This window comes from Xyrauchen texanus, chromosome 39 (genome assembly GCF_025860055.1).
Source record: "Xyrauchen texanus isolate HMW12.3.18 chromosome 39, RBS_HiC_50CHRs, whole genome shotgun sequence".
Taxonomy (NCBI): domain Eukaryota; kingdom Metazoa; phylum Chordata; class Actinopteri; order Cypriniformes; family Catostomidae; genus Xyrauchen; species Xyrauchen texanus.
In genome coordinates, this window is record NC_068314.1 from 33,155,256 (window position 1) to 33,167,762 (window position 12,507).

Sequence of the window (12,507 nt, forward strand, 5' to 3'; positions counted from 1 at the left end):
ACTTAACAAGAAGTGTCTTTCACTCTATCAAACGGTCGTCCATGTAATTTGATTATCTTAGGTTTGTAATGTTCAGCAGGATACATGTTTATTATATATGTGTCGCACTCAGGGCTTACAAAGTTGCGCTAATTATCGCTAGGTCAGCTAAAGGTAGCTTCTCTGTAGGTGTCATTTTTCTTTCTTTCTTTCTTTTCTTTCACTCACTCTCTTTTTCTTTCTTTCTTTCTTTCTTTCTCTCACTCTCTTTTTCTTTCTTTCTTTCTTTTCTTTCACTCACTCTCTTTTTTCTTTCTTTTTTTCTCTCACTCTCTCTTTTTCTTTCTTTCTTTTCTTTCACTCACTCTCTTTTTTCTTTCTTTCACTCACTCTCTTTTTTCTTTCTTTTTTTCTCTCACTCTCTCTTTTTCTTTCTTTCTTTCTTTTCTTTCACTCACTCTCTTTCTTTCTTTTTTCTTTCTTTCACTCACTCTCTTTTTTCTTTCTTTTTTTCTCTCACTCTCTCTTTTTCTTTCTTTCTCTCTCTCTTTTTCTTTTTTTCTTTCTCTCTCTCTTTTTCTTTCTTTCTTTCACTCTCTCTTTTTCTTTCTTTCACTCTCTCTTTTTCTTTCTTTCACTCTCTCTTTTTTCTTTCTCTCTCTCTTTTCTTTCTTTCTTTCACTCTCTCTTTTTCTTTCTTTCACTCTCTCTTTTTCTTTCTTTCTCTCTCTCTTTTTCTTTCTTTCTTTCTCTCTCTCTTTTTCTTTCTTTCTCTCTCTCTTTTTCTTTCTTTCTTTCTTTCTCTCTCTCTTTTTCTTTCTTTCTTTCTCTCTCTCTCTTTTTCTTCTATTCTGTCTCTCACTCTCTTTTTCTGTCTTTCTTTCTTTCTTTCTTTCTTTCTTTCTCACTCTCTTTTTCTTTCTTTCTCTCTCTCACTCTCTTTTTCTTTCTTTCTCTCTCTCACTCTCTCTTTTTCTTTCTTTCTTTCATTCTTTCTTTTTCTTTCTTTCCCTTTGATTAATGCAGAAATTTGATTGTATTGTTCATTTTCTTTAAATGGAATTAAGACTTGATTTCACCTTCATGTCGTTCCAAACCCTTTTTCTTAGTTTGACGAAGGTATACAATGGCTGTCAAGTTCCAAAAAAATATGTCAATGACACCAAATGCTCAGCATACTTAGAAATGTGAATGAGATTTGAGAGCTACAGCGGAGAGGACTATTTTTAAATTGCAGTCTGTTCCTCACACAAGGCTGTCGAATGACTTAATTTTTTGAGCATGACAGTCCCTGGTTCCTGCTGCTTTTGTTATTTGGAAAAGAGCAACGTGAACACTCTTCAAAATGTTTCCCTTTTTGTTCCACAAATGTCAAGCGGGCTTGGAGTGACATGATGTGAGTAAATGATGACATTATTATTTGTATTTTTTTGTGGAATGGCTTTTTAAATTTTACAACACACACACACACGCGCACGCACGCACACACACACACACAATTGTAAAACTATGCTCAATTCATTCGTTTTGTCTAGCATGATGGAAGAAATTAAATTATGCTAATGCTGGATCCATTTTTATGCTGCCCGAGGACAGAAACAAGGCAGCACAGCATAACATGAATGACTTTGTAAACATCAGAGTCTATCACCTGTTTCTCAATTTGAGCTATATTAATAATACATCTTCTTATACAGAGTTAGAAATAGAGAGAGTGTGAGACAGAAAAAAAACAGAGGCCAGGATCACTTGGCACAACTATGTGGGGTCTCCAGAAAACATAAGCCAGTGCCAGCCGCCTCTATGCCTAGTGCCAGGGTCTGCTGGCAGGCTTGCAAGAGAATTTTACCCTAGTTCCCTCTTTATGCCTCCTGTAATCTGGCCTGTGCATGTGAGGAGAGCTTCTTAAAATATCTTTGACAACCTCAACGATTTACTGCAGGGATTCAAGCGTTTATGTTCTGTCTTGTAATTTCCAAGTCTAGATACACATATATTAGCTAGAGGTCCCGGCCCGTACTCAAGCCCATGTGATCCGACCTGACCGGTACCGTCAAGTTTTAATCCAGATGCTGACTCGGACATGTGTAACAATGTAACAGTCACATGAAATCTTTGCAACCTGAACTTCTACAAAACTTTTAATATTTGTAACAGCATTTTTAGTTTTCAAGTTTTTGAAATTTTTATTTGACATAGTATATAAAAATATGTGCCCGCCAATTTTGAGATTGATTACGTTGTGATATTGAGGGGTACATTGATTGTCAGAAACATCTCATACCAACCAAACTGATATATGACGCTGCAATGCTATCATTACGATAATCAAAAGAGAGTTTAGTTAACTGTGTTTTGAACACCTGTTTCTGCAAAATGTTTGCTAAACACGTTTTATTATCATTTAATGTAAGAACTTTGACTCGTTAATGGATATTATTTAATAAAAGACGGAAATTGCGCATTCTTTCATTGAGTTGGGCAACGAATCTTCACATAATGACAAAATATGACGCCTTATATTAATGAATAGATGATACACTGGAAAAACAAGATGAAGCAGCCAAAGACGTTTATCAGACATGTTTTTATATACAGTTATGTACATGTCATTGCCCCTCGAGTACTTGGTCGGAGTACTTGAGTAGACAAAATTAACAAAATGCCTATACCTAATATATATATATATGTGTATACACTCACCTAAAGGATTATTAGGAACACCTGTTCAATTTCTCATTAATGCAATTATCTAATCAACCAATCACATGGCAGTTGCTTCAATGCATTTAGGGGTGTGGTCCTGGTCAAGACAATCTCCTGAACTCTAAACTGAATGTCAGAATGGGAAAGAAAGGTGATTTAAGCAATTTTGAGCATGGCATGGTTGTTGGTGCCAGACGGGCCGGTCTGAGTATTTCACAATCTGCTCAGTTACTGGGATTTTCACGCACAACCATTTCTAGGGTTTACAAAGAATGGTGTGAAAAGGGAAAAACATCCAGTATGCGGCAGTCCTGTGGACGAAAATGCCTTGTTGATGCTAGAGGTCAGAGGAGAATGGGCCGACTGATTCAAGCTGATAGAAGAGCAACTTTGCCTGAAATAACCACTCGTTACAACCGAGGTATGCAGCAAAGCATTTGTGAAGCCACAACACGCACAACCTTGAGGCGGATGGGCTACAACAGCAGAAGACCCCACCGGGTACCACTCATCTCCACTACAAATAGGAAAAAGAGGCTACAATTTGTAAGAGCTCACCAAAATTGGACAGTTGAAGACTGGAAAAATGTTGCCTGGTCTGATGAGTCTCGACTTCTGTTGAGACATTCAGATGGTAGAGTCAGAATTTGGCGTAAACAGAATGAGAACATGGATCCATCATGCCTTGTTACCATTGTGCAGGCTGGTGTTGGTGGTGTAATGGTGTGTGGGATGTTTTCTTGGCACACTTTAGGCCCCTTAGTGCCAGTTGGGCATCGTTTAAATGCCACGGCCTACCTGAGCATTGTTTCTGACCATGTCCATCCCTTTATGCCCACCATGTACCCATCCTCTGATGGCTACTTCCAGCAGGATAATGCACCATGTCACAAAGCTCGAATCATTTCAAATTGGTTTCTTGAACATGACAATGAGTTCACTGTACTAAAATGGCCCCCACAGTCACCAGATCTCAACCCAATAGAGCATCTTTGGGATGTGGTGGAACGGGAGCTTCGTGCCCTGGATGTGCATCCCACAAATCTCCATCAACTGCAAGATGCTATCCTATCAATATGGGCCAACATTTCTAAAGAATGCTTTCAGCACCTTGTTGAATCAGTGCCACGTAGAATTAAGGCAGTTCTGAAGGCGAAAGGGGGTCAAACACAGTATTAGTATGTGTTCCTAATAATCCTTTAGGTGAGTGTATATATACACAGCAGTTAGTTCCGGTTCTCAAATCTGATTGGACAAGAGACGTTCCATGTGCACTGATGGTCTGACACCATCAACACTCCGACGATTCACTGTGTGTGTGATTCAATGGTGGAGTGGTGGTGGTGTAGTGGTCTAGAGCACATAACTTGTAATCAGAAAGTCACTGCCACAGCCACCATCATTGTGTCCTTGAGCAAGGCACTTAACTCCAGGTTGATCCGGGGGGATTGTCCCTGTAATAAGTGCACTGTAAGTCGCTTTGGATAAAAGCATCTGCCAAATGCATAAATGTAAATGCATAAACGTGTGTAGCACACCGCTTGTGTTAGTGCCGTTCTAAACTAAAGTGTAAGAGCTTCTGTTTATTTATTTATTTTTTTTTGACATTACATATGCTAGCCAACAGGTGGTGCTAAAGATCATTTTGTCCCTAAATCAGCACTGCTGTCAGGGCTTGACATTAACTTTTTGAGGCACTTGTCCTTCGGACTAGTAAATGTATGTTACACTTGTCCTTGCACAAAAGTCACTTGCCCGTGTAAAGATTTATAATTTCATTTTTTTTTTGTGTTTTGCTAATGCAGAATTCGAACAAACCATTGAAAGCACCCAAACACTATCAATATTAATACAATTCAGTTGAAACAGTAGAAAGGAACATGTCCCAAGAATAGAGTTCCCCTTCAACAAGAAATAAGGATCTCCAGACTCCATAATACAAAGTAATACTTTGCACGCTGGTGTGCAGTGTATCACCAGAGGTAGTGGTGACTCTTGGTGTAAAAAACACTATTACTCCACAACACTATTCATCCTCTGTATCTTCGGACCGATGCCTTGATTCCCAGGGGTTAAATCCTGGGCGCCGCTGCCTTTGGCTGCAGGTCCACCACCAATCCAGCATCAAAGTCTTGCAACTTTGGGCCCTCTACTGACAGAAATAGCAGCCTATGAAGCTGGACTGAGCTGAGGCTGGTCCTCCAGTCGGACTTGATCCGTTTCATGGTTGAGAACCCTCTCTCACACACAGCTGTGCTGACTGGCAGGACCAAGTAAATTTTCAGGAGTGTCAAAAAATATTTATACTTTTTATAACCACAATTGTTGGTCTTGTGCTGTCTGCGACGTTGGAAACGTCACGATATATTATTTTTTTATTAATAATTATAAAATAAAACAAAGATGTCGGACGATTTTGAAGTTGGAGGAGAAAATTAGATGGAATTTTCATTTTGAGGTGAACTAATGCTTTAATGCTTGCTTACAGTAGCTACACAGCTGCCGACGCTAAGTTAGCTAGCTAACGTCACTTACTTGTCAGCCAGGTTGGGTTGCGCCCGACAGACGCCACAGAACATTACTCCGTCTTCATAAATAACCCAGTCGAATTCATCTTTCCATTTGGTTAAAAAATTTCGTTCCCGTTTTAATTCGTATGTTGTTGGTTTAAGGTGACTTCTTGTTTTTGGAGCTTTTCCTGGCGCTTGGCCGGGCTGCGGAGCCTGAAGAAACATAACTCTCCACCACTGCTGCCAGCAAGGTTTTCCAGCCCAAAACCTCGTCAAAAACCGCGAGAATTGGCCAAACCCGGTAATGATATTTTTCCCGCAGTGCTGAATGAGAAGAGCCATACTCTCGAACCATATACAGAGAGGTAATTTAGGCTATAGGTGATTTATAAACAGTCTGTTTATAACCTGAAAAAATAACGAGGCATTTTAATGTTTTCTAAATCAGTGTTTGCTGGAAATATACCTCCATCTCCGATGTAAAGCGGATGCGCCTTTAGAGAGAAATTCATATGGATTGCATAATCAGACGGTAACGTTAGGCTATTTTCTTTCGATTCGAATTGGTTCTTTAAAAGTGGACATTTCAAGCTTTAGCCTAACGTTACATAGACTATATTTTGTTTCAGTTCAGTTTCAGTTCACGGAGACCATGAAAGCACACCTGATTGTTTTATTTTATTTTGCAAAAGCACGTTTTCTTGTTATTGTGAGTTTACACAAATAAAAGTAGTTGCAAATTATGTATTATTATTTTCAGTATGACCAGAAATGATAGAGTATTTAAGTTGTTTCCACTGTTGATAGGAAAACGCAAGTGTTCGCGCCCGCGCCTCTGTTCCATGCAGTGCGCGCTCCACACTCCGCACAAACCCTTGGATATGCGTCAAAATCAATTTAAAAAAAATCAACAAAAAAAATTTGTTAGTTTCAAATCGATTAAATTAAATCTGTAAAATAGACGTAATGAGTGGCACATAACGTGAAGTAACATGGCATTTTATTTTGTTTGAAATTTAACTTGTCCGGTCGGACAACTAATTTTCTCTTCTACTTGTCCTACAAAAAATCCACTTGTCCCGGACAAGCGGACAAGCCTTAATGTCGAGCCCTGGCTGTGAATTCCTATGGCACTCAAAAAATATATAGGGACATATCGCACTTTTGCTTGTGTGATATTGCTTATACATATATATACAGTATATACATACACTGATTATTTAGTCTCTGGACTTTATTAAGGAACATTTCTTCCATCGGAGCAATTCAAGCTTGAAGTACCATCTGTTTTCTCCAGGGGGCAGTAAGCGATACTCCAGCTGTATAGGCAACACACATCTGGTTCAGAGAACAAAGCATTCTTACTGACAGCAGACAGTACAAGATGAGTTTCGTTCTCATGTTCAAACACAGCTTGATAGAGCACAAATACGAACGCAGGGATCGCAAGGCGTGTTTTTCAAACTACTTGACAGCGACTAAAAAAACCGTATGTTTATCATGCAACACAACCAAAGTGAGACACTCCAAGAGTGTCTGTCTGACACATGTGTACATTGATATATCCTTAGACAAGCCCTTATAATAAATCTCAGACTGATTGAAGAATTACATTTGCAAAATGGATTGCTGTGGACTGTAGCCCAATAATTGTCTTATGTTCAGTAATATGGGAATAAACAAAATATTGGATTCTAAAGCCACTATATATATATATATATATATATATATATATATATATATATATATATATATATATATATATATATATAATAATAATAATAATAATAATAATAATAATAATAATAATATTTTTTTCAGTAATTACAAAACTGACCTGACTTGAAATTATACTTGAAAAACTTGTTGGGTACTGTCAGGCTCGAGTCAGGTATCAGAGCAGGGATCCCGAATAAAAGCAATTTTGTTCTACCTGTACCTGATAGTGAGGGTTGGTGCTACAAAACAAATGTGTTATTCTTTGTTTTCTATTTTCATCTCTTAGTGGGAAGAGGTGAGTGGCTACGATGAGCATATGAACACCATTCGTACCTATCAGGTGTGTAATGTCTTCGATGCCAACCAAAATAACTGGGTCCGCACCAAGTACATCCGACGGAGAGGAGCTCAACGCATTCATGTAGAGATGAAATTCTCAGTGCGAGACTGCAGCAGCATCCCAAGAGTTCCGGGTTCCTGTAAAGAAACTTTTAACCTGTACTACTATGAATCAGAGTCCGACACGGCCACCAAAGTATTTCCCCCTTGGATGGAAAACCCTTGGATAAAGGTGGATACCATTGCAGCCGACGAGAGTTTCTCACAAGTAGACCTGGGTGGACGCGTAATGAAGATTAATACAGAGGTGCGCAGTTTTGGACCTGTCTCCCGTAACGGTTTTTACCTAGCCTTTCAGGACTATGGCGGATGCATGTCGCTGATTGCAGTGCGAGTGTTCTACAGGAAGTGCCCTCGGACCATTCGGAATGGAGCGATATTTCAGGAGACGCTTTCAGGCGCTGAGAGCACCTCCCTGGTGGCATCGAGGGGAGTTTGCATCCCTAATGCCGAGGAGGTCGATGTTCCCATTAAGCTGTACTGTAATGGAGACGGAGAGTGGATGGTTCCTATTGGCCGCTGTATGTGTAAAGCTGGTCATGAAGCTGTGGATAATGGAACTGTTTGCAGAGGTAAGCTCTCTCATCTCTTAATCTGTTGTGATCTTTTCATGTTGCACAAAACTCAAATTGTTAGGTCACGGTTGCTTATGATCCTGAGGAATTGAGAAACAGAACACACTCTCTGTCTGTGGTCTTTGAATTCTGGAATTCGGTTCATACTACTGTATTCTCATTATATCAGTGTGAGCACAAATGCTCACTGAAGAATATGATGCATTACAATATTGCACCATTACGACAGAGGAGAACATTCGGTACATAGCGGTTATTGTTTCATTATGGTTTTTGGATCTACCATTTGGAAAACAAACTGCCAAAAAATGATGATATTGATCACACTTCATGTTTTTAGGCTTCTCAAAAACCATGTGCATTTTTTCCACAAGCTCATTTTAAGCACGCAGGAGCTCTAGAAATGTCCCGCTATTTACAGAATATTGTAGTTTTTCCCAGGCAACTCAGACACCTTCATGTTTTTACAATATCCCTGTGCAGCGTTGATGTAGGATGGCTCTTTGTCAGTGTGTGAGTGTATCGATCGTTTCTTGGCTGAGTCCCAGTGGTCCTCTCCTTCAGCCTGCCTCACCTGTAATTCAACTCATTTTGCAGCGGGAGCTCTCATTTCGCCCGACGGCGAGTCCTGTTCCCACAGCAACGCCAGCATGCAGACAGGCTCCACACTGACACAGACGACACAATAAAATGCCCACCTGCGTTCACACACCCCCCTTCTTCTTTTTCACACATGCACCCTCTCATACTTACAGACGCACACTCACACATTCGCTCAATCTCTTCCTAAGCCTGGCTGTAATTACCACACCAGTTCCCCGTCTCGGCCAGGATAAGCTGTGATAATAGCCGCTCATTGCAGGCACTAGCAGGGTGGCGCTCTGCCGATATGCATTCAATGACAGTTCACGAGAACGGTCAGAATCTTCTGTCAGGAGCACCTGCTTATAAAAAAAAACGTAGACCAGTGTACTCCAAATTGAAGAGCCTACATAATTATACACATTTGGTAGTTTTTGACCCTTATGTAATTTACTATGGCTTTTGATATCCCAAGGGTTTGCTTGGACTGAGGTATCTTTGTAAACTGCTGGATTTAAAAACAATTACGTTTTGAGCGACTAATGGAGAAGCTCATAACCAAAACAAACAAGTCGTTCACACGTCAGTGTTAAACTGTCAGTGTTTTCCTGACAAAGACTTTTACTCCTAACTGAGACAATAATGATCCTCCTTATCACTGAGCATTTAGCTCATATTCATAAAGCACTATGGGATATTAATGCATTGAGCAATATTTCATAATATTGCACAACTGTAGAACCTGATTGCAAATGGGTGATAGAGTGCAAATCGGGCCTTTATTACCATTTATTGTCCCATGAACTAAATAATGTCAATGCAGTCATAGAGACGGTAGTAGCATTATAAAGTAGCCTATTCTGAGTATTTTTATGAAACATAAACAGAATTTGAAATTCTGTTACATGATTACTAAAAGCAGAAGTTCTCGATTAAAACAAGCCCCAAAACACTGTGATACGATGCATAGATCCTCTGACATGCTGAGCGAATAAAGGGCATGAATATTGCCGATTCCCGGGTCCTAATGCCTGCTGCATGCAACATCTGCCAAACTCTGTGTGTCTTTTTCCTCTTAACACTGCCATTTTTTTTTACCAGGTGTGACTTATATTTATGTGAGACTTTATTTCTGGAAAATATGGTACTCTAAACATAATTGCAATATTATCGTATTGTGACCACGATATTGATACATGTATGCAGATGCAAGCACTTGGCCAACCAATGCAATGCCAAAGTGCAATCCGAATGACCATTCATAACATTTGTTCTTGCATTACTGTGGTGGTAACAAACCTGGTACTCAAGGGGGCGATAGAGTTACCTTCAAAAGTCTGTGCTGTTACACTGGATTTGTTATTATTCAGGTAAGCTGCTATAAATATGTTGACTTTACCTTAATTGCTCAACACAATTCTCATCAAACTGTTGCACCGCCAAGACAGCAGTTGACTTGAGATAGAAAACTCAACATAAAAGCGAAAAGTTCACACTAATGTCAACAATAGCGCTCCTTGCGGCAGAGTTGAGAATGCAGTGCGTACTTGCATTGTGTGTGAATTGCAGACACATTTTTGAACACAACTTCGCACAAAATCAAGCTTGCTTAGCTGAGAAAATCTGAGTTTAAATTGAGATACAGTACACATGCAACTCCAGATGTGCAACTATTAGTCCTGGACTGCTTTTATGAAAGGCACTCATCATCTTCTGCAATTGCTCTACCGCCGCCCGATGTCAGAGTACGTGTTGTCATCACTCCATAGATGCTCTAAGAAGAGGATGCTCTGAATGAGAATGTCGTGGTGGCATGGTAGTTAAATGCGCTGTTATTTATGAGGACATTCAAAAGTTATGAGGCCCAAGGCTCTAGCTGGAAAAAAAAAAAGTACAAAGAAAACAATATAAAATCATTTAAGATGAAAAAAGATTATTGACAGCAGCTGCCTCCATTATACTTAAGTGGTTTTGATCGAGGTCTGCTTTTAATTCATCCAGCCATTTATCTCTCTGGCAGAGGAAAGCTGATACCACTGCGTGAGACAATGTCAGGACTGTGGTCAGGGATCGGGGAACGGGTTGATGCAAGAAAGAGGTGCTTTTTAACTGCCGAGAGTTGGGGCGTAATTAATTGATTTCTGAAAGATGTTTGCACCGGGGCACTGTGGTATCCCCTTACATTGTGGGTTGCAGGAGGTCAAAAAGCAATCATAAGATCTGCAGATGAAAGATCTGTCTCACAGCTCCTTTTGCAACCCAGCAAACACTTTATTGCAACGCCTCGCTATGACAGAGCATGTAATTACGCATGTTTCAATTAATGGCTTCAACAGCTAATTAATCTTCGCCATGACGTCTGTCAAAATATTGACAACATACCAATTTATTTATGCTTGTGATGGCTTTGGCTTCTTGTCAGTGAATTGAAATAATTTTACTAACAATATTACATTTCCTTCCAGGGAGGTGCTGGAAATAAATGAAGCAAGCCAGGTTCCATGAGCAAAAATGCACTTTATAAAGACAGATCTGATTTCATTGAGACACACAGGGTCTTGTGCACAGATTGGGTCTTTTCCAAAACCATGTGTGCTGCCTCACTCCCTGCTTAGGTAGCATTCTAACTGAAACAGAGCCTCGTATGTGGCCTATTCTACATGCAATACAAAGGCCAGCTCCACTTTTTGGGTGAAATAGCCAGTTTTCTATCACTTTAAACAATTTATATGTATTTTTTTCAGTATTGAATGGATTATAGGTCTATTTATAACCAAAATTCCCATTGCTTCGTCTGCCATATTAGATAATTCTTTTGAGGTAGCACATCTTACCTTACATACCTTTTGAAACAGGCTTTGCGTCGATAGTGACGCCTTCAAATACAACCTCCGGAGGCAGCTCGTTAAGTTTTGAAACACACCTAATGTGTTCATTTGAAATGGATGCAGACTTCTCATAATAGCAGACAAGTTCATGCCTATGGGATCTAGCTTCTCAAACAATATTCATATATTTTTCCTAATTGTAATCTGATCACCTACTTCTGAAGAACACTGGTTTTGGTACAGATTTTGGGACTTTGTTGCTTACTGTAGAGAGCAGAGAACATTTGGAATGTACTACGATGCACGGCCAATATGTATAAACATCTATCAAATGATAGATAAACACAATCAAATGCAGCAGCACGGGGGACTCTCCAATCATGCACTTTGACATGTTGGCGAAGGTACTTTAAGCTGCATAGCATTGTCGATGAAAGACGAAGTACTTGCTTTGGAAAATCTGATAGAGTGCAGACCCTCCACCTGTTAAGAAGTTCTCATGAATGCGAGTCGGTAAGGAATAGCCAGGCCTTCCCCGTCACATTACTGATGAAAGAAAGCAAGCAGTGGTAAACATTACTCATACAGGAATGTGGTGGTCACACAGTCAAGATCCACAACAATTTATTTATGACCCAGCAATGATAAAGCATAGCATCCCTCAAAGTGAAATATGTTTCTTTCGATATAAGCATTACATTTATGGCATCCAAATTTAAGACATATTATATACAGGAAATCCCTCAAAGCTATTGATGGTAAAATGCTAAAGCAGACGGCTTTGTGGCAGGACAAAACATAAATAACAACGCTATGAATAATTCACAACCTAACTCTGCCGTCCCACCACAACTTTGGGCTTGAATTACAAGGAGACAACTGAGTGTTGGCACATTCATTGCCAGAAGATTAAGGCACTCGGCTTTGCAGTAATCTTACAGTAAGTCCAGATAAAAACCTGAACACAACCATGACTACATGAAATAGGAGGTCGAGGGCAGGAGTAAAGGACTGCGGAAGATGCTGACATTAAATAAGAACAGTAGTATCCCTCTGAATTCATGATCCTGGCTATCTTCCATATGGACGAGGCTTTAGAGAAGAAATCATCACGATGCCAAGGCACCACTGTGGCTCCTTTTATTTCCCATGGTGCATCTGCTTTTAATGATAGCTCTGATTGGCTAACAGTAGGCGTGGGACACTGCC

At 39.8% G+C, this 12,507-nt stretch overlaps 1 protein-coding gene across 1 annotated transcript in view; it reads left to right on the forward strand.

Moving 5' to 3' along the window:
- LOC127632504 (ephrin type-B receptor 2-like) overlaps window positions 1–12,507 on the forward strand; it is a 209,332-nt gene that overhangs the window by 84,920 nt on the left and 111,905 nt on the right. The window contains exon 3 of the mRNA XM_052111115.1: window positions 7,201–7,885. Within this exon, the coding sequence (XP_051967075.1) occupies window positions 7,201–7,885 (685 nt within the window). The remainder of the gene's footprint in view (window positions 1–7,200; window positions 7,886–12,507) is intronic.